This window comes from Pan troglodytes, chromosome 10, assembly GCF_028858775.2.
Source record: "Pan troglodytes isolate AG18354 chromosome 10, NHGRI_mPanTro3-v2.0_pri, whole genome shotgun sequence".
In the NCBI taxonomy this organism is placed as follows: Eukaryota; Metazoa; Chordata; class Mammalia; order Primates; family Hominidae; genus Pan; species Pan troglodytes.
Genome location: NC_072408.2, coordinates 17,057,916 through 17,081,834, shown reverse-complemented (window position 1 = coordinate 17,081,834; position 23,919 = coordinate 17,057,916). Strand labels below are relative to the sequence as shown.

Here is a 23,919-nt window from a genome sequence, read left to right as displayed (position 1 = left end):
TATGACATGTGAAAGAGAACAGAAGTTTGACTAGCTAGTACTAGGGAATTTGATGACCCATGGATAAATTAAGTATACATTTTTAAGCTAAAATCTATGGCACAAATTTCTGAGATTTTTCTTTAGAGAAAGTTGGTAGATATGCACATTTGTAGGCAGTATCTCATAGTGATAAAAAGCAAAACACCATCTTTAGGGTTAGCATGTGTATTAGTCCATTTTCACATTGCTAATAAGACATACCCAAGACTGGGCAATTTATAAGGAAAGAGAGGTTTAATGGATTCACAGTTTCACGTGGCTGGGGAGGCCTCACAATCATGGTGGAAGGTGAAAGGCACATCTCATATGGCAGCAGACAAGAGAAGAAAGAACTTGTGCAGGGAAACTCCCCTTTATAAAACCATCAGATCTCATGACACTTATTCACTATCACAGGAACAGCACGAGAAAGACCCCTACCATATGATTCAATTACCTCCCATGAGGTCCCTCCAACAACACGTGGAAATTGTGGGAGCTATAATTCAAGATGAGATTTGGGTGGGGACACAGCCAAACCATATCATTGCACCCCGACCTCTCCCAAATCTCATGTCTCACATTTCAAAACCAATCATGCCTTCCCAACAGTCCCCAAAAGACTTAACTCATTTCATCATTAACTCAAAAGTCCACAGTCCATCTGAGACAAGGCAAATCCCTTCCACCTATGAGCCAGTAAATTCAAAAGAAAGTTAGTTACTTCCTAGATACAATGAGAGTACAGGCATTGGATAAATACGGTCATTCCAAATGGGAGAAATTGGCCAAAACAAAGGGGCTACAGGCCCCATGCAAGTCCAAAGGGCACCAAATCTTAAAGCTCCAAAATCATCTCCTTTGGCTCCATATCTCACATCCAGGTCATGCTGATGCAAGAGGCAGGCTCCCACGTCTTTGGGCAGCTCTGCTCCTGTGGCTTTGCAAGGTACAGTCTCCCTCATGGCTGCTTTCATGGGCTGATATTGAGTGTCTGCAGCTTTTCCAAGTGGACAGTGCATGCTGTCAGTGGATCTACCATTCTGAGAGCTGGAGGACGGTGGTCCACTTCTCACTGCTCCACTGGACAGTACCCCAGTGGGGACTCTGTGTGGAGCTTCTGACCTCACACTTCCCTTCTGCACTGTCCTAGCAGAGGTTATCCATGAGCACCCCATGCCTGCAGCAAACTTCTGCCTGGACATCCAGGCATTTCCATACATCCTCTGAAATCTAGACAGAGGTTCCCAAAACCCAAATCTTGACTTCTGTGCACTCAAAGGCTCAACACCACATGGAAGCTACCAAGGCTTGGGGTTTGCACCCTCTCCGAAGCCATGACCTGAGCTGTACCTTAGCCTCTTTTAGTCATGGCTGGAGCAGCTGGGATGCAGGGCACCAAGTTCCTAGACTGCACACAGCAGAGGGACCCTGGGCTCAGTCCATAATACCATTTATTCCTCCTAGGCCTCTGGGCATGTGATGGGAGGGGCTGCTGGGAAGACCTCTGATATGCCCTGGAGTCATTTTCCCCATTGCCTTGGCGATTATCATTTGGCTCCCCATGACTTTAGAAATTTCTTCAGCTGGCTTGAATTTCTCCTCAGAAAATGGGATTTTCTTTTCTTTATCATTGTCAAGCCACAAATTTTCTAAACTTTTATGCTCTGCTTCCCTTATAAAACTGAATGCTTTTAACAGCACCTGAGTCACATCTTTAATGCTTTGCTGCTTAGAAATTTCTTCTGCCAGATATCCTAAATCATCTCTCTCAAGTTCAACATTCCACAAATTTCTAGGGCAGGAGCAAAATGCTACCAGTCACTTTGCTAAAACATAACAAGAGTCACCTTTGCTCCCGTTCCCAACAAATTCCTCATCTCCATCTGAGACAACCTCAGCCTTATCACCATTTTTGTCAAAGCCATTCAAGAAGTCTCTAGGAAGTGCCAAACTGTCCCACATTTTTCTGTCTTCTTCTGAGCCCTCCAAAGTATTCCAACCTCTGCCTGTTGCCCAGTCCCAAAGTCTCTTTCAGATTTTTGGGTATCTTTACAGCAGCGCCCTACTCTATTGGTACCAATTTACTGCATTAGTTCATTTTCACACTACGGATAAAGACATACCCACAACTGGGTAATTTATAAGTAAAAAGAGGTTTAATGGACTCATGGTTCCATGTGGCTGGAGAGGCCTCACACTCACGGTGGAAGGTGAAATGCACATCTCACATGGCCGCAGACAAGAGAGAACTTGTGCAGGAAAACTCCTCTTTATAAAACCATCAGATCTCATGAGACTTATTCACTATCACAAGAACAGCATGGGAAAAACCCGCTCCCATGATTCAATTACCTCCCACCATGTCCCTCCTACAGCATGTGGGACTTATGGGAGCTACAATTCAAGATGAGATTTGGGTGGAGACACAGTCAAACCATATCAGTATGTTTCGGTTTGAATTCTGGTTCTGCTGCTTATTGCTTGTGAAACCTCGGGAAAATTATTTAACACCTTTTAACATCTCTGTGTCTGAGTTTCAATATGGTTAAAGCATGGGAGACAGAAAGACTGCAAAGTATCAGACACTAAATAATTTAATATTTATAATGCAATTAGAACAGAACTGGCACAGAGAAAACACTTGAAAATTGTATTTAAATATATATTTATATGTGTATTTAATGAGATGAGGCTGTCTGGAGACAGAGACAATTTTAGAAGAAAAATAAATATTACTATTTTTGACATTTTAAGTTTAAAATGAGATTAGAACTCCTTATGGAAATGTGAAAGTGGCACATGTATTTTCTAGTCTTGAGATTCAGGGAAAGGTCATACAGAGATATTGGGGAGTCACTCTATTTAAAGTCAAACAACTGAATGAGGTAGATTAGAAGAGTGTACTGAGTGATGCAATAAAACGGGACCCAGGACAGGGCTTCAGAGTATTCCATCTTGTAGAGTTTCATCTAGGAGGAGGAATCAACAAAGAATGAGGAGAGGCAGGCATGGTGACAGGAGAAGCCATGAGGATGTGTCAGGAGGGATGTGCAAAGAAAGCATTTAGAGGACTGTTCAACTTTTTCAATGCTGCAGGGAAGTGAAGTAATGGAAGAGACATGTGACTATTGGGATGAAACAGGCAGGACATCAGTGACCTAAAGCTCAGTCTCTATGGCACCAAGGGGGCAGAAGCCTAATAGAGTTGGTTGAGAACAGAATGAGAGGTGAAGAACTGAGAGTCAGTGGCCAAAGAAAATGCTTTCAAAAGTTGAGTTGTGAAAGGAAACAAAGAAGTTAAATAATAATGGAAAGGCTTAAGTGGTCAAGCAAGGATTGTGTTTTGTTATAAAAGGAGTAGCAGAGTATATTGGTGAGTAGTAGAGTATGTTGGTGCACCAAAAAGGAAAAGCAGAGAAGGAAGAGAGAATAACGACACAGGAGAGAAAGGAAAAAATTACAGAAGTCTGTCTTTGAAAACGACACATGGACTGAAATTCAGAGCAAAATGAGGAGCTGTCCCTTCATAAGTACATACTTATCGTAAATACTGTCTGGAAGGAAAGCAGAGTATCAGTAAGGACATGGTAGGATAGACATTTAAATAACAACAAAAAAAAGTGTAGATGGATGCTTTTTTCTTACCAGAGGAAAGGTGAGAGTAACTGGGGTTGAAAATTTGTGTATTTTTCACCAGCAATATTCAACTCTGGGGCAGACTGGGTGGATATTCGGGTTTAACCAGAACTGGAGTTGTTTTTATTTGTTTGTTTTTGGGGTTTTTGTCTTGTTTTGTTTTGATTTGTTTGAGGCAGGATCTTGCTGTGTCACCCAGACTGGAGTACACTCGCCTGATCTTAGCTTACTAGAGCCTCCAACTCCTGGGCTCAAGTAATCCTCTTTCCTCAGCCTCCCAAGCAGCTGAGACTATGGGTGCCCAGTTAATTTTAAAAAAAAATTTTTTATAGACATGGCATATCTCTACTTTCCCCAGGCTGGTCTCAAACTTCTGGCCTCAAATAATCCTCCCATCTTGGCCTCTCAAAGTGCTAGGACTATGGGTATGAGCCACTGCACCTAGCCAGAGCTGGAGTTTTTAAGGAAAAATTAACACACATTGAAGAGGAGAAGTGTAAGAGACTAAGAGTAGACATTACATAATACAATGTTATATTACATAATGTAGATTCTAAGCTCGATAATGAGAAAATTAGATGAGATTAAGAACATGAAGAAGACATGGATTCAATATTTCCATGAATTCAGGGAATTCTTGTGGTGGGAACTTAAGGTGGATTGGCAGGAAAAGAGGTGGGAAAGGGTGTGAGAGGACAAGTAAAGGGCAATTGTTGGTAATATTAGGCTCATGATATGCCCATTCTCTTTCAGCATATAAAAGAAGAAATATAAACAAGGAAATAAAGACAGAAAATATTGTAAAATTCTTAAACCCTTCTTCTTTCTAAAAAAAAAAATTCAGTATTAAAAAAGAAGCCAACAGAATTAATCTGCTATCCTTTCTCAAGATTTACAATGCTCATCATAAATGGATCCAAGATGTAACAGTGAAATTTCTGTTTATAGCAATGCTAGAATATTAAAGATGTTATATTCTGTGTGGGGAGAGGAGAGAGGACAACAACTTAAATAATATGTGAGAATTTTGGCACTCTTCTCTCCTTATTTTTCTGTTTCTATCACCCTTCTTTGTGTTCTCCACTATCACTGTTTAAGTTATTTTTAACTCAAATACACTGATTTAAACTATGGATTCGCTAGGGCAGATTTCACTCCCAAAAGGCTAGGAGCCAGAAGGCAAGAACCATACATAATAGGAAAACTATAGGATTCTGAGTAAGATGAAGAGTAGTTTTGTTTAAGTGAAAGTCAACACAGATGGACCACTTATTTCATGATTTTAATTTGAATTGAAAAATACAAAGTTACTTGATATAATGTGGTTTTGAATATTATGAATATATTATGTCTTCTGATATTTCTTTACCTCTTTTCTTCCTTTATTCCTTAATGATTCATTTCATTTAACTTAATATATTTTATTTTTTAGTAAGTTAGTAAAAAATCTCCAAAAGAAGTAGGAGAAATTTTAGGGTGATTTATGCTTAGTTTGGTAGATAGTCAAATGAAATCCTATAAAGGTCTCTCTGTCTGACACAAAGCATTTTCTTATAAAAAAAAAAACCACACACACACACATATGAAATCATGACTTTCCTGAACATGTTTCTTTTTCCATGGCTTCATCTCATAAAGAAATAAAATCTTCATACAACCCAATCATTTGAAAAATTCTGTCCCAATTATATTGAGTGTGATAAAAAATTTCAAAAACGTAAAAGATTGATTATTCAATGCAGAGATAAGTGTTTTTACAAAACCCTTTTTTCTAATCATTTTGTTCATACACTTTTTGTTCCTTTGCTTAAACATAAGAGACTTCATTGAAAATTTAAGTTGAATAATAACTATATCACTAATATTGAAGATGCAAGTCTATAACCACTTCTATTATACAAACTTACAACACATCCATAACTCAAAATCTTACCTTTTTCCCCAAATTTGCCAATTTCTGGGATTTTTTCCTTCTCACTGGAGTTCTGGAATTGAAGATCTGCATAAGTAACTTCTTCAGACATTGATGAATATGTAAAGAAATCTTGACAAAGTGTAAAAACACAAAAAGATGAGTGAGTTAACAGAGCTGAATGTTAAACAGGACCTATAATTTTAAACTTCTGTTTATAAACGGAAGCTTAAGCTTACAAGTTTAAACTTCTGTTTATAAACCTACTGTTCCAATCACCCATATGTCTGCAAATGAGCCAAATCTCATCTGTGGCTTCAGTTAAGAACATTGAACTGTTGCAACAGATAACATCTTTCTTCCTCATATTTCTTCCTTTTTCTCAATTTCTATATATTTACCAACTACAGAAAGTAGTTTTTGAAATTGTGTTTGGATAACATCATTAGTGTCATGCAAGAGAACACAAATAACTAGCACCACATGGTGCAGACATAATGTAGGATTTATTGGTGAAAAACTTTCAAGCAGAAAAATAACAGAAAAGATGCAGTTCTCAGACACTCACTAATCTGAAGCTGTGGCCTGGCATAGATATTCCTTTTGTATGATGATGAAGGTCCTGATAGAAGGATTCTCTTCACTGGGAGACTGAACATACAGAGAGCACTCCCAAGGAGAATGAGACAGTTAGTGTCATTCCGTTGCCATGTTACATAGCTATAGGTTTGCCTAAGAGAGGTAGGGAATGCCTAGTTTCTCTAAATAACAATATATAGATTGGTGCTAAAGTAATTCTGGTTTTTGCCGTTAAAAGCAAAAGTAATTGTGGTTTTTGCCATTAAAAGTTTACAAAATTACTTCAGCGCCAACCTATATATTAAGGGATCTGAGGCCCAGAAACCACACCAGAGAGTATGCATACTGATGGCCAAGGTCTGTATACTGAGGGCTCTGGAAACAGCTTTGCAGGCCAGGAAAACTATAATCAGCCTTGCTATCTCTCTACAGACTGACTCAACACATTTGATCTCCTCCTCAGCTAAGCTATCAAAAGTGGGAGGGAAATGAGTCTCCAAAGTCCAGATTTGTGTCTTATTAGTTTGACTCAATAGTCTTAGTATTTTTTATTTCACTTCTTGATCAAGAATGCAAGTGGAAGTGAGGGGGTGGAGAGGACTGTTTTTGAGCATGTTCTCTAATATTCGTTAGTAAATCTTACTTTAAAATTCTTCTTGACATTGCCACATGTAAATCATAAAATGGTTAGGTATTATTATTATACATATGAAAGAGAATGCATAAATATTTTAAAAAATCAATTAAAAACTAATTGCTTTATTATGTCAGGATAGACAGGAAAAACAAAATGCTCCCTTTATAAGAGCTACTAAAAATAAATAGGAAAATATTACAGATAGAAATTAACTAGATATTTGCACAACCAAAATGAACAAAAAAATTTTAAAACTATTGAAGAAAAGAAAAAATAGAAAAACATGCTGTGGGATTAGAAGCGTCAATACTGTATAAAAAGAAACTAAATTCTCCTAAATGTATCAAAAATTCAATGTCAATTTAATTAAAACAACTGATTTTCTCCTGATAAAGAAAAAGCTATTGAATACATTTGAAAATATTACCATGAAAATATTGGCAGCCACATTTAAAGGAAAATATATTCAAAACATGATTACTTCATCCTAAGTACTTTACTAATGTTGCTTTTATCTTTACAACTCTCTAAACCAGGTACTATTATTATCACCCTTATTTTACAGATGCGGAAGTGAGTTGCAAAGTGCTTAAGTTTGTATCCAACATCACAGAGTTGGTGAGTGGTAGAGTTGAGACCATCAAAGTCTCTCTCTGGTTGCCTTGTTCAAATACGTGCACAGGCTATAAGGCCTCTCCTGGTGGGAAAGAGTAGCCCTCTTTTTTTCCTAGGTGGATCAAATATTTGCATATAAATATTTGTTTATAAATATCTCTTTGTTTGTGAAAGGATGGAAACCGGCCACCACACAGGCAGAGTCCTGTTCTGTGTTCTATTGCTCTGCTGTTTCATGTGGAACGTTGTTTCATCAATCAACACTAGAAGATGAAGCGTATATGATGAATTGTAAAGGGAAACAAATGAAAAATCTCAAAGTCCTGTTTGCAAGGTACTCTATTTTGTTGAAAATATTTGAATAAGTATTACTTCATACAAAATCCTTGGTTTAGAGCCAGCTAAAACATTTATATCCACAAGAATAAGCTGAGATCTGAGATGACTACATGGTTTGCCCTTCACAGCCTATATCAGTTTTTTAAAAATTTTGTTATTGATACATAATAGTTGCATGTATTTTGGAGGTACACGTGATATTTTGAAACCTGTATACAATGTGTAATGACCAAATCAGGGTAATAAGGGTATTCATTCCCTCAAACACTTACCTTTTCCTTCTGTTGGGAATAGTACATTTCTTCTCTTTTAGCTATTTTGAAATATACAATAAATTATTGTTAACTATAGTTTTCCCACTGTACTATCAAATACTAGAATTTGTTCCTTCTATCTAATTTTATTTTTGTACCCAACCAACTTATCTTTATCCCCCACCACCCCTTTCTGAGCCTCTGGTAATCACAATTCTACTCTCTGCTTCCATGAGATTCATTCTTTTAGCTCTCACATATGAGTGGAAACATGTGATATTTGTCTTTCTGTGCCTGGCTTATTTCAGTTAACATAATGACCTTCAGTTCCACTACTGTTTCTGCAAATGACAGGATTTCATTTCCTTCTATGGCCAAATAATATTCCATTGTGTATATATACTATAGATACCTGCACTCCCATGTTTATTGCAGCACTATTTGCAATAGACAAGATATGAAATCAACCTATATCAATTTTCATTCTAGTTGAATACTAAGAGACAATCTGCAAATATAATTACAGATGTCTTCCAATATTAAACATAAGTGATACATTATCCATTACCTAAATTATGTATTTTTTGTGGGTTGTTATTGTCAGGCCTCTGAGCCCAAGCTAAGCCATCATATGCCTGTGTATATGCCTGTGACCTGCATGTACACATCCAGATGGCCGGTTCCTGCCTTAACTGATGACATTCCACCACAAAAGAAGTGAAAATGGCCTGTTCCTGCCTTAACTGATGACATTATCTTCTAAAATTCCTTCTCCTGGCTCATCTTGGCTGAAAAGCTCCCCTATTGAGCACCTTGTTACCCCCACTCCTGCCCACCAGAGAACAACCCCCTTTGATGTAATTTTCCTTTACCTACCCAAATCTTATAAAACGGCCCCACCCCTATCTCCCTTCGCTGACTCTCTTTGCAGACTCAGCCCACCTGCACCCAGGTGAAATAAACAGCCTTGTTGCTCACACAAAGCCTCTTTAGTGGTCTCTTCACACGGACGCGAGTGAAATTTGGTGCTGTGACTCGGATCAGGGGACCTCCCTTAGGAGATCAATCCCCTGTCCTCCTGCTCTTTGTTCGATGAGAAAGATCCGCCTACAACCTCTGGTCCTCAGACCAACTAGCCCAAGGAACATCTCACCAATTTTAAATCCAGTAAGTGGCCTCTTTTTACTCTCTTCTCCAACCTCTCTCACTATCCCTCAACCTCTTTCTCCTTTCAATCTTGGCACCACCCTTCAATCTCTCTCTTAATTTCAGTTCCTTTCCTTTTCTGACAGAGATGAAGGAGACGCATTTTATTCATAGACCCAAAACTCCGGCGCCAGTCACGGAATTGGGAAGACAGTCTTCCTTTTGGAATCAGGCAGGGATGCCTGCCTGATTATTCACCCATGTTTCAGAGGTGTCTGACCATGTGGGGACACCTGCCTTGGTCCTTCACCCTTAGCGACAAGTACTGCTTTTCTTGGGAGCAAGAACCCTCCAACACCTTCTCTCCGTGTCTCTACCCCTTCTCTGCTTTTCTGGGGGGCAAGAACCCCACTGCTTTTCTCCATGTCTCTACCCCTTCTCCACTTTTTCTGGGGGGCAAGAACCCCCCAACCCCTTCTCCTTCACCCTTAGTGGCAAGTACCGCTCTTCTGGGGGGCAAGAACCCTCAACCCCTTCTCTCCATGTCTCTACTCTCTCTTCTCTCTGGGCTTGCCTCCTTCACTATGGGCAAGCTTCTGCCCTCTATTCCCCCTTCTTCTCCCTAGCCTATGCTCTTAAAAACCTAAAACCTCTTCAATTCACAGCTGACCTAAAACCTAAATGCCTTATTTTCCTCTGCAATGCCACTTGACCCCAATACAAACTCGACAGTAGTTCCATATAGCCAGAAAATGGCACTTTCCATTTTTCCATCCTACAAGATCTAAATAATTCTTGTTGTAAAATAGGCAAACGGTCTGAGGTGCCTGACGTCCAGGCATTCTTTTACACATCGGTCCCTCCCTAGTCTCTGTTCCCAATGCAACTCATCCCAAATCTTCCTTCTTTCCCTCCCGCCTGTCCCCTCAGTCCCAACCCCAAGTGTTGCTGAGTCTTTCTAATCTTCCTTTTCTACAAACCCATGTGACTTCTCGCCTCCTCACCAGGCCGAGCTAGGTCCCAATTCTTCCTCAGCCTCCACTTCTCCACCCTGTAATCCTTTTATCACCTCCTCTCCTCACACTCAGTCCGGCTTACAGTTTCGTTCCATGACTAGTCCTCCCCCACCTGTCCAGCAATTTCCTCTTAAAAAGGTGGCTGGAGCTAAAGGCATAGTCAAGGTTAATGCTCCTTTTTCTTTATCCCAAATCAGATAGTGTTTAGGCTCTTTTTCATCAAATATAAAAACCCAGCCCAGTTCATGGCTCATTTAGCAGCAACCCTGAGATGCTTTACAGCCCTAGATCCTAAAAAGTCAAAAGGCTGTCTTATTCTCAATATACATTTTATTACTCAATCCGCTCCTGACATTAAATACAACTCCAAAAATTAAATTCCAGCCCTCAAACCCCACAACAGGACTTAATTAACCTCACCTTCAAAGTGTACAATAATAAAGTAGAGGCAGCAAAGTAGCAACATATTTCTGAGTTGCAATTCCTTGCCTCCACTGTGAGACAAACCCCAGCCACATCTCCAGCACACAAAAACTTCCAAACGCCTAAACCACAGTGGCCAGGCATTCCTCCAGGCCTGCCTCCCCCAGGAGCTTGCTAAAAGTGCCAGAAATCTGGCCACCCGGCCAGAGAATGCCCGCAGCCCAAGATTCCTCCTAAGCCATGTCCCATCTGTGCAAGACCCCAATGGAAATCAGACTGTCCAACTCACCCGGCAGCCACTCCCAGAGCCCCTGGAACTCTGCCCCAAGGCTCTCTGACTGACTCCTTCCCAGATCTTGGCTTAGCAACTGAAGACTGACACTGCCTGATCGATCACCTCAGAAGCCTACAGGACCATCACAGACGCTCTAGGTAACTCTCACAGTGGAGGGTAAGTCTGTCCCCTTCTTAATCAATACGGAGGCCACCCACTCCACATTACCTTCTTTTCAAAGGCCTGTTTCCCTTGCCTCCATAACTGTTGTAAGTACTGATGGCCAGGCTTCTAAACCTCTTAAAACTCCCCAACTCTGGTGCCAACTTAGACAATACTCTTTTAAGCACTCCTTTTTAGTTATCCCCACCTGCCCAGTTCCCTTATTAGGCCGAGACACTTTAACTAAATTATCTGCTTCCCTAACTATTCCTAGGCTACAGCCACACCTCATTGCCACCTTTTCCCCCAGGTCAAAGCCTCCTTCACAGCCTCCCCTTGTATCTCCCCACCTTAACCCACAAGTATAGGACACCTCTACTCCCTCCTTAGTGACTGATCCTGCACCGCTTACCATCCCATTAAAACCTAATCACCTTACCCCGCTCAATGCCAATATCCTATCCCACAGCACACTTTAAAAGGATTAAAGCCTGTTATCACTCTCCTGCTACAGCATGGCCTTTTAAAGCCTATAAACTCCCCTTACAATTCCCCCATTTTACCTGTCCTAAAACCAGACAAGGCTTACAGGTTAGTTCAGGATCTGTGCCTTATCAACCAAATTGTTTTGCCTCTCCACCCCATGGTGCCAAATCCATATACTCTCCTATCCTCAATATCTCCCTCCACAACCCATTATTCTGTTCTGGATCTCAAACATGCTTTCTTTACTATTCCTTTGCACCCGTCATCCCAGCCTCTCTTCACTTTCACTTGGACTGACCCTGACACCCATCAGACTCAGCAAATTACCTAGGCTGTACTGCCACAAGGCTTCACAGACAGCCCCCATTACTTCAGTGAAGCCCAAATTTCTTCCTCATCTCTTACCTATCTCAGCATAATTCTCATAAAAACACATGTGCTCTCCCTGCTGATCATGTCTGGCTAATCTCCCAAACCCCAATCCCTTCTACAAAACAACAACTCCCTTCCTTCCTAGGCATGGTTAGGGCAGTCAGAATTCTTACACAAGAGCTGGGACCACACCCTGTAGCCTTTCTGTCCAAACAACTTGACCTTACCATTTTAGCCTAGCCCTCATGTCTGCATGCAGTGGCTGCCACTGCTTTAATACTTTTAGAGGCCCAAAAAATCACAAACTATGCCCAACTCACTCTCTATGGTTCTCATAATTTCCAAAATCTATTTTCTTTCTCCCACCTGATGCATACACTTTCTGCTCCCTGGCTCCTTCAGCTACACTCCCTTTTTGTTAAGTCTCTGACAATTACCATTGTTCCTGGCCCAGACTTCAATCCAGCCTCCCACAGTATTCTGGATACCACTCCTGACCCCTATGATCGTATCTCTCTGATTCACCTGACATTCACCCCTTTTCCACATATTTCCTTCTTTTGTGTTCCTCATCCTGAACACACTTAGTTTATTCATAGTAGTTCCACCAGGCCTAATCGCCACACACCAGCAAAGGCAGGCAATGCTATAGTACAAGTCACCAGCCCACCTCTTCGAACCTCTTATTTCCTTTCCATCATGGAAATCTATCCTCAAGGAAATAACTTCTGTTCCATCTGCTATTCTACTACTCCTCATAGATTATTCAGGCCCCCTCCTTTCCCTACACATCAAGCTCGAGGATTTGCCCCCACCCAGGACTGGCAACTCTTAACTCCCTCTCAGAGGGGATAGATAATCTTTGCTGGCAGGGGACCCTCCAATACTTTCACCCTGATGAAGTTCTATTCTTTACTTTTATACTCAATCTTATTCTCATTCCCATTCTTATGCCACCCTCCACCTCTCCCCAGCTATCTCCACCACACTATAAACATTACTCATTCTCTCCTAGCTGTTTCTAATCCCTCCTTAGCCAACAAACTCTAGCTTTGCATTTCCCTTTCTTCCAGTGCCTACACAGCTGTCCCCGCCTTACATGCAGACTAGGCAACATCTCCTGTCTCCTACACCTCCGAACTTCCTTTAACAGCCCTCACCTTTACCCTCCTGATGAACTCATTTACTTTCTAGACAGGTCCAGCTAGACCTCCCCAGACATTTCACATCAGCAAGCTGTCGCCCTCCTCCACACTTACTTAAAACGCCTTTCTCTTTATATCAACTCTACTCCCCACATATTTGGACCTCTCACAACACAAACTACTATTCCTGTGGCTGCTCCTTTATGTATCTCTCAGCAAAGACCCACAGGAATTCCCCTAGTAACCTTTCACCTTCTCCATGTTCCTTTACTCTTCATCTCCAAAGCCCTCTTCTTGTTTACTTATACCCAGCCCCATAAATAACAGTGAAAGGTAGCTCATAGACACTCAACGTTTTCTCATACACCATGAAAATCGAACCTCCCCCTCTACGCAGTTACCTCATCAGTCCCCATTACAACCTCTGATGGCTGCCGCCCTAGCTGGATCCCTAGGAGTCTGGGTACAAGACACCCCTTTCAGCACTCCTTCTCATCTTTTTATTTTGCATCTCCAGTTTTGCCTCGCACAAGGTCTCTTCTTCCTCTGTGGATCCTCTACCTCCATGTGTCTACCTGCTAATTGGACAGGCACATGCACACTAGTTTTCCTTACTCCCAAAATTCAATTTGCAAATAGGACCAAAGAGCTCCCTGTTCCCCTCATGACACCAACATGACAAAAAAGAGTTATTCCACTAATTCCCTTGCTTGTTGGTTTAGGACTTTCTGCCTCCACTATTGCTCTCGGTACTGGAATAGGAGGCATTTCAACCTCTGTCACGACCTTCCATAGCCTCTCTAGTGTCTTCTCTGCTAGCATCACAGACATATCACAAACTTTATCAGTCCTCTAGGCCCAAGTTGACTCTTTAGCTGCAGTTATCCTCCAAAACCACCGAGGCCTTGACTTAGTCACTGCTGAAAAAGGAGGACTCTGTATATTCTTAAATGAAGAGTGTTGTTTCTACCTAAATCAATCTGGCCTGGTGTATGACAACATAAAAAACTCAAGGATAGAGCCCAAAAACTTGCCAACCAAGTAAGTAATTATGCTGAACCCCCTTGGACACTCTCTAATTGGATGTCCTAGGTCCTCCCAATTCTTAGTCCTTTAATACCTGTTTTTCTCCTTCTCTTATTCTGTTTAGTTTTTCAATTCATACAAAACCGTATCCAGGCCATCACCAATAATTCTACACGACAAATGTTTCTTCTAGCAACCCCACAATATCACCCCTTACCATGAAATCTTCCTTCAGCTTAATCTCTCCCACTCTAGGTTACCACATCGCCCCTAACCCCGCTGGAAGCAGCCCTGAGAAATATCGCCCGTTATCTCTCCATACCAAGCCCCCAAAATTTTTGCCGTCCCAACACTTTACCACTATTTCATTTTTATTTTCTTATTAAGATAAGGAGACAGGAATGTCAGGCCTCTGAGCCCAAGCTAAGCCATCATATCCCCTGTGACCTGCACATACACATCCAGATGGCCGGTTCCTGCCTTAACTGATGACATTCCACTACAAAAGAAGTGAAAATGGTCTGTTCCTGCCTTAACTTATGACATTATAAAATTCCTTCTCCTGGCTCATCCTGGCTCAAAAGCTCCCCTACTGAGCACCTTGTGGCCCCCACTCCTGCCCACCAGAGAACAAGCCCCCTTTGACTGTAATTTCCCACTACCTACCCAAATCTTATAAAACAGCTCCACCCCATCTCCCTTCACTGACTCTCTTTTCAGACTCAGCCCACCTGCACCCAGGTGAAATAAACAGCCTTGTTGCTCACACAAAGCCTGTTTGGTGGTCTCTTCACATGGATGTGAGTGAAAGTTATAACGGAAAAAAGGGAAAGAAATGAAGACAGGTGAAGAAAAGTGCACAGGGATAAAAATTTGGAGACACACACCTTCAGAGTCACATAACTTAAAAGTTGAGAGACCACAGTGACAGTGATATACTCAGGTACAAAAAAGAAACACACACTTGGGATACAAAAAAAAAAGAAAAAAGAAAAAAACCGGTTATACATTAAAAGGAAAATTTAAGAAGATAAAATAGCAGGACAATTTACAAGATATAGATAAGACCAAAGGAAACCATGAGGGATAGTGAAATACCCCAGGGCTAGCTACTGCGGGAAGCCATTACTACATTAGGCCTGAGAGAACATTGCTGGTAGCAATTAACTGAAGCAGCAGAAACTATAGCTGATGAAGGCTGCCTCCCTGGAGGTACACTCAGTGAGAACAACTCCATATCCATTTCCTAGTGCTGTAGGGAAGGATTCTCCCACCTTTAAATCTTTTGCCTATTCTTCCTATTAGCACAAACATACCTAGAGCTTCAGGACAATAGTGTCCAGGGATATTATACATAAGAGTCAGTCACCATCCTAGGGCACTGCAAAGGGATTAGAATGGTGAAGAGTAGCTTTACTGAAATCATTTTCTGAACCATATGTAGGCCAGTTTTTATCATTTGGCTTGTCAATTGGTGTTTTGATATTTAATTCTTTTTTTTTTTTAGGTTGTCTCATAATTTTTTATTAAATAACAGGCCTTATGTATTAAAAACAGAAATTTTAAATGATCTTCCTACCAAAAAGTTTTGTTTCTTTTTTTCTGGCAGTCACACAGAATATAAGCGGTAAACCTTGATTAATTGGAGCCCCTCAAATTTTGCCTTCTCAGTTGTTTTATACATTTTATCTAAATTTTATAATTATCTTTTTGTAGGTTTCTTTCATCTGATACAAGCTGCAATGCTATGACTAGGATTGGCTTTATTCTGGCTTTGTTCTCCAACAAACTAAAATTGGGAGGTTATGTAGTGAGGAAGGAATGTAGCTATGTGCAGGCAGAAATGTAGCTGTGTGGGGAGTGTAAACCAAAAATGAAATTCTAAGGCCCCTCAACCATCTGAATGGACTTCCTCTTCAACCACGGCTCTTTGAAAATTTAACCTGAGAGATGGGTTCAGGCCATGACAGGAAGTGCGTGTCGAACACGCTTCATTATATCTCTCAGGCATTAATACTGAAGTCTCTCTCAAGTCTGCTGTCTGGAGGCTTCATTTGCATGATAAAACCTTGGTCTCTACAACCTCTTACCACGACCCAGACATTTCCTTTCTATTGATTCCAGATCTTTAGATAAACTCAACCAATTGCCAATCAGTAAATGTTTATAGTTGATTGAAGCCTCATGTCTCCCTAAAATGTACAAAACCAATGTGTACCTGAACCACCTTGGGTGCATGTTCACAGGGCCTCCTGAGGGCTGTGTCACGGGCATGGTCACTCATATTTGGCTCAGAATAAATCTCTTCAAATATCTTACAGAGTTTGATGCTACGTGGACAGGGGAAAAAGAGAAATTAGGCAGAGGTAGGGAAAAAATCATGCTGGGTGAAGGATCTGCAGTCTCATTGCCTGGGTGTGGTGCTCTGATGAGTTTCAGTTCCTTGCCTGAAAGTCGGTTTTCTAAGCAAGAAACTCAGGAAAACAAACAAGTTTCAAGTTTTAAGACCAGACAGGGTCCATTTCTATGTTCCAAAGCAAAACAAACAAAAACAACTGTAAATATTAGTTCTATAAGATAACGGGGCCGGTTTCAGTCTCTCTTTTCTATTTATCACTTCCTCAATCATGGAGAATCTGGTCATTGATCCTTCTGGCTGCTTCATGCTGAGGACGTGTGAGGTGGAATAATGATAAGGAATGGAAATGTGGCACTATAATCAGAAGTAGTCATTGGAGCACTATGATCTGGGTACTTTTATTTTAGTTTTAGAACAACATTTTAGGCCACATTGAACTAGGATGATAAATAATATAGATAAACCAATTTTAAAATACCAGAGAATTTGGAGTGGATCCCTTGGGGAATCCAAGAGAACAATCCTAAGCCTACCAAAAAGTATTCCTGATTCATTATATCTTATATGTGCAAAGCTGTGGTTTTAAAGAGAATAATAACTGAAAAGTGCATATTCCTTTTACAGTTTCTTATCTAGGATCTTTGGCTGGGCTTTCAATATTAACTTAAGGCCTTGTGTAGGTTCACAAGAGCATGACCGTTTCCCCTGGAGGGATCCCACAGTGACTAGTTTTACTGAGTATGTTGAATTCATGGTTTAACACTGGCTAACTTGATAGATGAGTGGGTGGTCAGCAGCACCTCAAAAAGACTGACCTATTGTGGTTGCAGCTAGTCTTCAGCCTGATGGGATTTCCAGGTCTTCAGTATGATTCGATTCCCTGGTTTCAAACAGGGAAGAGGCAAGTCCATACAGAAATGAAGTCTGTTGGAGAGACTAGTTAATATGTTCCCTAATTGTTTCATGTATGACATAGCTTCTGTTTCAGGGGAGGAAAAAATCCTCAAGCATCAGAGAGTCCAGGAAAACAGTCTCCAAGTAAACATTTTGAAAGGGGCTAAGAGCTAACCCATTTCTGGGAGCTACCAGTACTCTCAGCAGGGCAAGGGGCAAGACCTTTGCCCAGGTAAGATTTATCTCTTGGAAACTGAGGTCTCCTTGGAATATGCCAGAGGGAGCATTGATTGCCAAACTTTATTTTGTTCCATATCACTTCCAGGGTGGTATGACTACCTGCCCCGAGTCCATCCTGTTCGTCAGTGGGACCCCTGTAACCAAGGGACTTAGAGTCAAAAAAGACTTATAGTCAATTAAACATTCTAGGCCACACAAGAATAGAGGTGCCAGGGACTCATTACCATCGAAACTCAAAGCAACGAAAGAGCCAAAAACCAAAAAGTAAGGTTAATATTTCTTTCTTCTTTCTTTTTTTTTTTTTTTTTTGAGACAGAGTTTCACTCTTCTCTCCCAGGCTGGAGTGCAGTGGCACAATCACTACTCACTGCAACCTCTGCCTCACTGGTTCAAGAGATTCTCCTGCCTCAGCCTCCAGAGTAGCTGGGGTTACAGGTGCCCGCCACCACGCCCAGCTAATTTTTTGTATTTTTAGTAGACGCGGGGTTTCATCATGTAGGCCAGGCTGGTCTCAAACTCCTGACTTCACGTGATCCACCCGCCTCAGCCTCACAAAGTGCAGGGATCACAGGCGTGAGCCACCACGCCCAGCCAAGTTAATATTTCTATCATTGTTCCTGGACCAAACTGAGGGTCAGACTGCTATTTCTTCCAGCCCAGTAACAAGATGCAGATGAACTGGGGAGGAAGAGAGTTTTTATTTCTTTAACAAGTCATAGGGAGAAGGCCTGGAAAATATTGCCAGACCAACTCAAAATTACAAAGTCTTCCAGAGCTTATATACCTTCTAAGTTATATGTCTGTGTGTAAGTGCATTCATCTAAACACATGAGTGATTAACTTCTTGTAATCTATAACTGAGATCTGAGTTCTGAAGACCTTCCTCTGGAGTCTCAGTAAATTTACTTAATCTATATGGGTCCAGGTGCTGGGGTGATTACCCTATCTTGTCTCCTGCTAAATCATGGAGGTTTGGGAACTTCCTTGAGATCTCCAATAAACTTGTCTGTGGAAGCCTGGGAAGTTTCTTCAGACTGCCAGTAAAACTTGTTTAATCCTAATCTGGTCCTGTTAAGAATTCCTTCATTATCTTTTCATGGGTCCAAGCCCCAGGAAAGTCCTAGGCAAAACTCGTGGTGGGCTTTTGTTACAATCCAGCGTTTGTATAAGGCCACTGGCTTTTTTAGCTTTTAACATTTAACTTAACCACTCAGTCAGTACTGAAAGAGTTGTTATGGAGGCCTGCATTAGTGAGACCTGGCCTGCCACATCATTATAAAGCCAGTCCCCCGTGGCTTACATTTGAAGCATATCTGTTGCTTCATCTGGAGTGCTCCACTTGGCATTTATAGGTGGAGTGGGACAATTCTCCTTCTCAGAGTAAATAGTTCTCACAGTGTTTTATCCAGTCCACCAAGTAGGCTGTTCTTTTGGGAATAACCTCCTGTGTGCCCGGATTATATGTACCCATCTGCAACTGTTCAATTGTGAGCCGTGGGTTCTGTATCAACCGGATCTTCCACTCTGCAGCATTTAAAACCAAAGACATCGTGCCTAAAGTAATTACTCTCACAATTTATTTTAGTAAAGGTTCAGGAAGCTAATGATACTGATTTGCAAAATGGAACAATTCCTTCACATTATACCCTCTAGTTTCAGAAGTTACTTTAATTCACTCCTTCCCCACATTGACTACCTTCCAGGAAACCACAGATCTCAGAGGTACTTTCTGGTTTCCCGGCATAATTTTCTTCTTCATGAGCAGCCTTGAGGCTAGTGATCTGAGTTCAGACAGACCCACATCTAGGCTTGGTTTGGCCTCAAGGCCTGACCCAATATTCTCCTACTTTAATTTTAGCTATTACAGATGTGAAAGGAAAATAAATCTTGGGGTCCCCAAATCACTAAGCCTAAGAGAGAAGTCAAGCTGGGAACTGTGTCAGGCAAACCTGGCTCCCATTTTATTCCATTGAATTTCACCCTGGCAATGTAAATTGATAGCTTATCTTCACAGGTATGGGACAAAGGATAGAACTTGAAGTCAACCCTCTGCTCATCTGAAACAAATGCATATCTGATTGCTTCCTCTGCCCTTTCGTTTGTATAAAAATGCAGATTCACTGATCTAGACTGAGGCATAAGTGACTATTTCTTTACCCCACTCTCACATGTAATTGTGTATTTAGTGAAAGTCTGATCAAAATCTCAAAAGAATACAACCATTTGTCTCTTATCTACCCACACCTTTTTTTTGTTTTTTTGTTTTTTTTGTTTTTGAGATGAAGTCTCACTCTGTCACCCAGGCTGGAATGCAGTGGCACGATTTTGGCTCACTGCAATCTCTGTCTCCCGAGTTCAAGTGATTCTCCTGCCTCAGCCTCCCGAGTAGCTGGGATTACAGCCGTGCACCACCACACCCAGCTAATTTTTGTATTTTTAGTAGAGATGGGGTTTGTCCATGTTGGTCAGGCTAGTCTCAAACTCCTGACCTCAGGTGATCCGCCCACCTTGGCCTCCCAAAGTGCTGGGATTACAGGCATGAGCCACCGCCCTACCCACACCTTTTTAAAATTTCTTCCTCTTTCCCCAGTATCTGCCCTTTCCCCTTTAAATATTGAAGCCCTCAAAAGCATCTTTGGAGAAAGGCACAGACTTGTGTTTCAGGCACATATCCCTACCCTTGGCAAAATAAACTTTGAAATTAATTGAGACCTGCCTCAGATACATTTTGGTTTATATCGATAACAAAAACCAAGGGATTGAAAATTTTGCTTTTTTTAAAAATTAGTTTTTATTTCCTTATGCATCCAGTGAACCAACTTCTGAGGTGATGAATCCATATCTAAATTCCACTGGTAACTTATACTTTTAATAACTGAATGCAGCACAGCACAGATGTATCTCCATACCATGGGTGACCAGGTTGCCATAGGTCAAAGATTAATCTAATAACAGGTGTACTACAGTTTTCTTCCAAAACATAATGTTTCTCTCTCCAGCTCCCCATTTCCATGAAAGGCAAATCACAGTAGGACCAATTTATTTGCAAAATCTGTTTTAATCTTATTATAGTTTGCCTGATTATTTGCCTAAACTGAAGCAAGAATTATTGTTCATATAGGCTTTTTAAAATTGGCTTTGCTGGAACTTTTCATAAGGAATCTCAGATTTGATTTTTGAAGGCCTCTTGAGCACAACCGAGAATTGATCTGTGCTTGCAGATACCTGTATGAATTGGGTGAATTCCTCTTTTCTTGAGGTCCCAAAATAACTTGAGGTTTCTGGGCCTGAGAACATTCATGTTTCTCATCTATAAAATGTTAATGTCTGATAGACAGCCCAGGATTTCTTGCTTCCTAGGTTTCCATTAAAATTTAGAATTACTAAGAATAAGAATTCCAGCAAATTGTATGATTCCATGTACAATGTGCCAAAGAAGATGTGTTCTTATTGATTAAAGAAATAATTTTGTTTAACTCAGAAGTTATCTAAAGGTTAATTCAAATTATGGACTTAGGTTGTTTATGAAACAGGGTAGAAAGGATCCAGTAACTAGGGGAGAGAGATATAGATTAGTCTCCTGGGTTAGAACAAGGTTTTCTTAAAATATTGATTGGACGAGAGGTTTTGATTTTGACTCTATAATCTGTTACTTTTTGAATACTTCTCAGATCTATATCTCCAAAGTGCAGCTTTCTTGCGTTTTGTTGCTGTCAGCTTGTCTCCCCTTGAAGGAACCTGAAATGAAACTATCTCCTTCAACTTTGTCAGTTCCTGTATTTTTTTTTCCCTCTTGCCTTAACTGCTGTCATGGTCTGATGCTGAAATATTTATTTTAAAAGTCTAGAGAAGCAACGTTTTCCTCCAGTATAGCTTGATTCTGTCCTCTTGGCTTTTCTTGATATGTCTACATCATTTATCAGGTTTGACTTTCAGGTTTTCAAGATGGAATTCTGATAGGAGAAGCAATCACACTGCAGGAGGTTTTTCTTTGCCTTTTGGTAACTGACCTGAGAAACAAATTTTACATTTTATCAAAATAATTTCTATGTCATTGTTATTAGGTTTTTGATTGCTTAGGAAAACTGAGATTTAAAGGAATTAAGGTTTTTACATCATTTAACTTTCTGTATTGAAACCCTTTCATAATTGGAAATGACCCACACATCTCATGAGCATCCAAAATAACTTCAAGATATTAAATTACACAAAAAGTTCACTTAGAGCATTTATGCCATTTATATTTCATTCACTTTTTTAGCAATTATCTATATTACTTATGAGAAAAGAGATATCAAAGCTATTCATTATTTCCTTGTTAACCATTTTTATAACTTGTATATATTAGATGTTCACCTAAGTAAGAAACATAAAGTTGGCTGGGCATGATTGCTTACACCTGTAATCCCAGCACTTTGGGAGGCTGAGGCAAGAGGATCATGAGGTCAGGAGATCAAGACCATCCTGGCTAACATGGTGAAACCTCTTCTCTACTAAAAAATACAAAAAATTAGCCAGGCATGGTGGCGGGTGCCTGTGGTCCCAGCTACTCAGGAGGCTGAGGCAGGAGAATGGCATGAACCCAGGAGGCAGAGCTTGCAGTGAGCCGAGATCGCGCCACTGCACTCCAGCCTGGGCGACAGAGTGAGACTCCGTTTTTAAAAAAAAGAAACATAAAGTAAAATACATGGATACTTGCACCAATAATGCAAAAGTTTCAGCTATTTTTATTAACCTAACAACATTAAATTAGTCTTATTTATCAAAAAATCACACAAAGATAATTTTGTTCTTGGCTGGGTTTATAGTCTTATAATCTTTTTGTCAAACCCTGACACCTTTAAATATCTAGCAGAGACAAATGTAAAACCCAAACAAAAAAAGTATGCTGACAATTCCAAAGACATTTCTATTTTTATTTTACAAATGATCTAAAAGCTCTCTTGTTTGTTAAAGATTTACTTAAGTCATGTAAACTTGAAAAATGCTTAGACTCATTTACTTAATTTATGAACACTTTTTAATTTTTAAGCCAATTTGCTACCCTCTAAAAACAACACGTAACATCTAGACACATATACCTACATACACACAAAGATCCAATAGCTTTTACCTGTAAATTCCAGCCATGAGATAGCAATGCAAACTCACTCGTTTATGAACATGTTCACATGGTTAAACTTTATTTGTTCTGATAGGTAATCCAATAAAGGTTGTGAAACAAAATTTTGAAGAAAGCAGTTTCCATGACAGTTTGATAATTTTTTTTTTTTTTGAGACAGGATCTCTGTCACCCAGGCTGGAAGTGCAGTGGTGTGATCAAGGCTCACTGCAGCCTCAACCTCCCAGGCTCAGGTAATCCTCCCACCTCAGCCTCCTGAGTAGCTGGGACTACAGCTCTGCACCATTACACCCAGCTAATATTTGTATTTTTTGTAGAGACAGGGTTTCACCATGTTGCCCAGGCTGGTCTCGAACTCCTGGGCTCAAGTATCTGCCCACCTCAGTTTCTTGCGCCCAGCTGACAGTTTGATTTTTAAAGGCCAAATCTCTCCAGACTCCAAAGAACTCTGTAGCCAAACAGCAGCACATACTAATCAGGCCTGCCTGTCCTTAGAGCAGCAGCATAGAAGCCTGGAGACGTGGACTTCCCTCCCATATTCGCATTCAACAGCAAAATAAATCCAAATATAAGGCAGTGCTACAATTCAAAGACTGTCTGAGATCAGATGAGATTGGGCATGTTCAGTGTGATATGGATAGAGATGTTCCCTCACTCCACTGGTCCACAGCCACATGCAGACCAACCCTGAAGAATACACCCAAGCGGTCTGCACTCAGATCAAACCCTGATCTCCCACAACTACATCAACACAGAAACAACCACCAGAATACAATCTAACTGCTACAACAATAAGCAAGTCCCAAGAGAGTCCAAACTGAAACAGTTGAGTTGCTTTCTCCCTGTTTGTTGGGCTTGTTCAATCTGCAAATGGAGATTCCTTCGGAATTTCTCAAATTGAGAAAAGCAGATCCTGCTGTCTGGACCCACAAATGACACTCACTTATCCAGACACATACTCAATTACTAACAAGCCCCAAGAGTGTCTGAACTGGAACAGTCAGGGTGCTTCCTCTCTCCGTCAATTGGCCTTGCTGAACTTGCCAATGGAAATTCCTTCAGAATTTCTCAAATTGAGAGGAGCTATTCCCACTGTCGGTATCCACAAAAGACACTCACCTGTCCACATGCAGAAGTCAAATTTGAAAGGCTGTTCTTCCTAGGCAATCAGAAATGTGGTTGGGGCTGGCAGCAGCAATGCTAAATAGAGAGACTAAAACCCACATCCTGCCTAAAACAGATGGGCTGCTGCTTAGGG

At 40.7% G+C, this 23,919-nt stretch overlaps 1 protein-coding gene across 14 annotated transcripts in view; it reads right to left on the bottom strand.

The window, feature by feature from the left end:
- Positions 1 to 23,869, bottom strand: part of CLEC12A (C-type lectin domain family 12 member A) — a 64,914-nt gene extending 41,045 nt beyond the window's left edge. For 11 of the 14 annotated variants that reach the window (XR_008538241.2, XM_016922961.4, XM_009424824.5 and 8 more), the window contains exons 1-2: positions 23,781 to 23,867; positions 5,594 to 5,704 (exon numbers count right to left, since the gene is read on the bottom strand). Coding sequence is in view for 13 of the 14 variants with exons in the window: in XM_016922961.4 (XP_016778450.1) it covers positions 5,594 to 5,704; positions 23,781 to 23,790 (121 nt within the window). In the remaining variant the exon portion in view is untranslated. Of the gene's footprint in view, positions 1 to 5,593; positions 5,705 to 5,811; positions 5,881 to 8,014; positions 8,035 to 23,780 lie in introns of those variants that run through there. The other 3 variants (XM_003313481.5, XM_009424828.5, XM_009424827.4) reach the window with 3 other exon arrangements.
- Between the last annotated feature and the right edge of the window lie 50 nt (positions 23,870 to 23,919).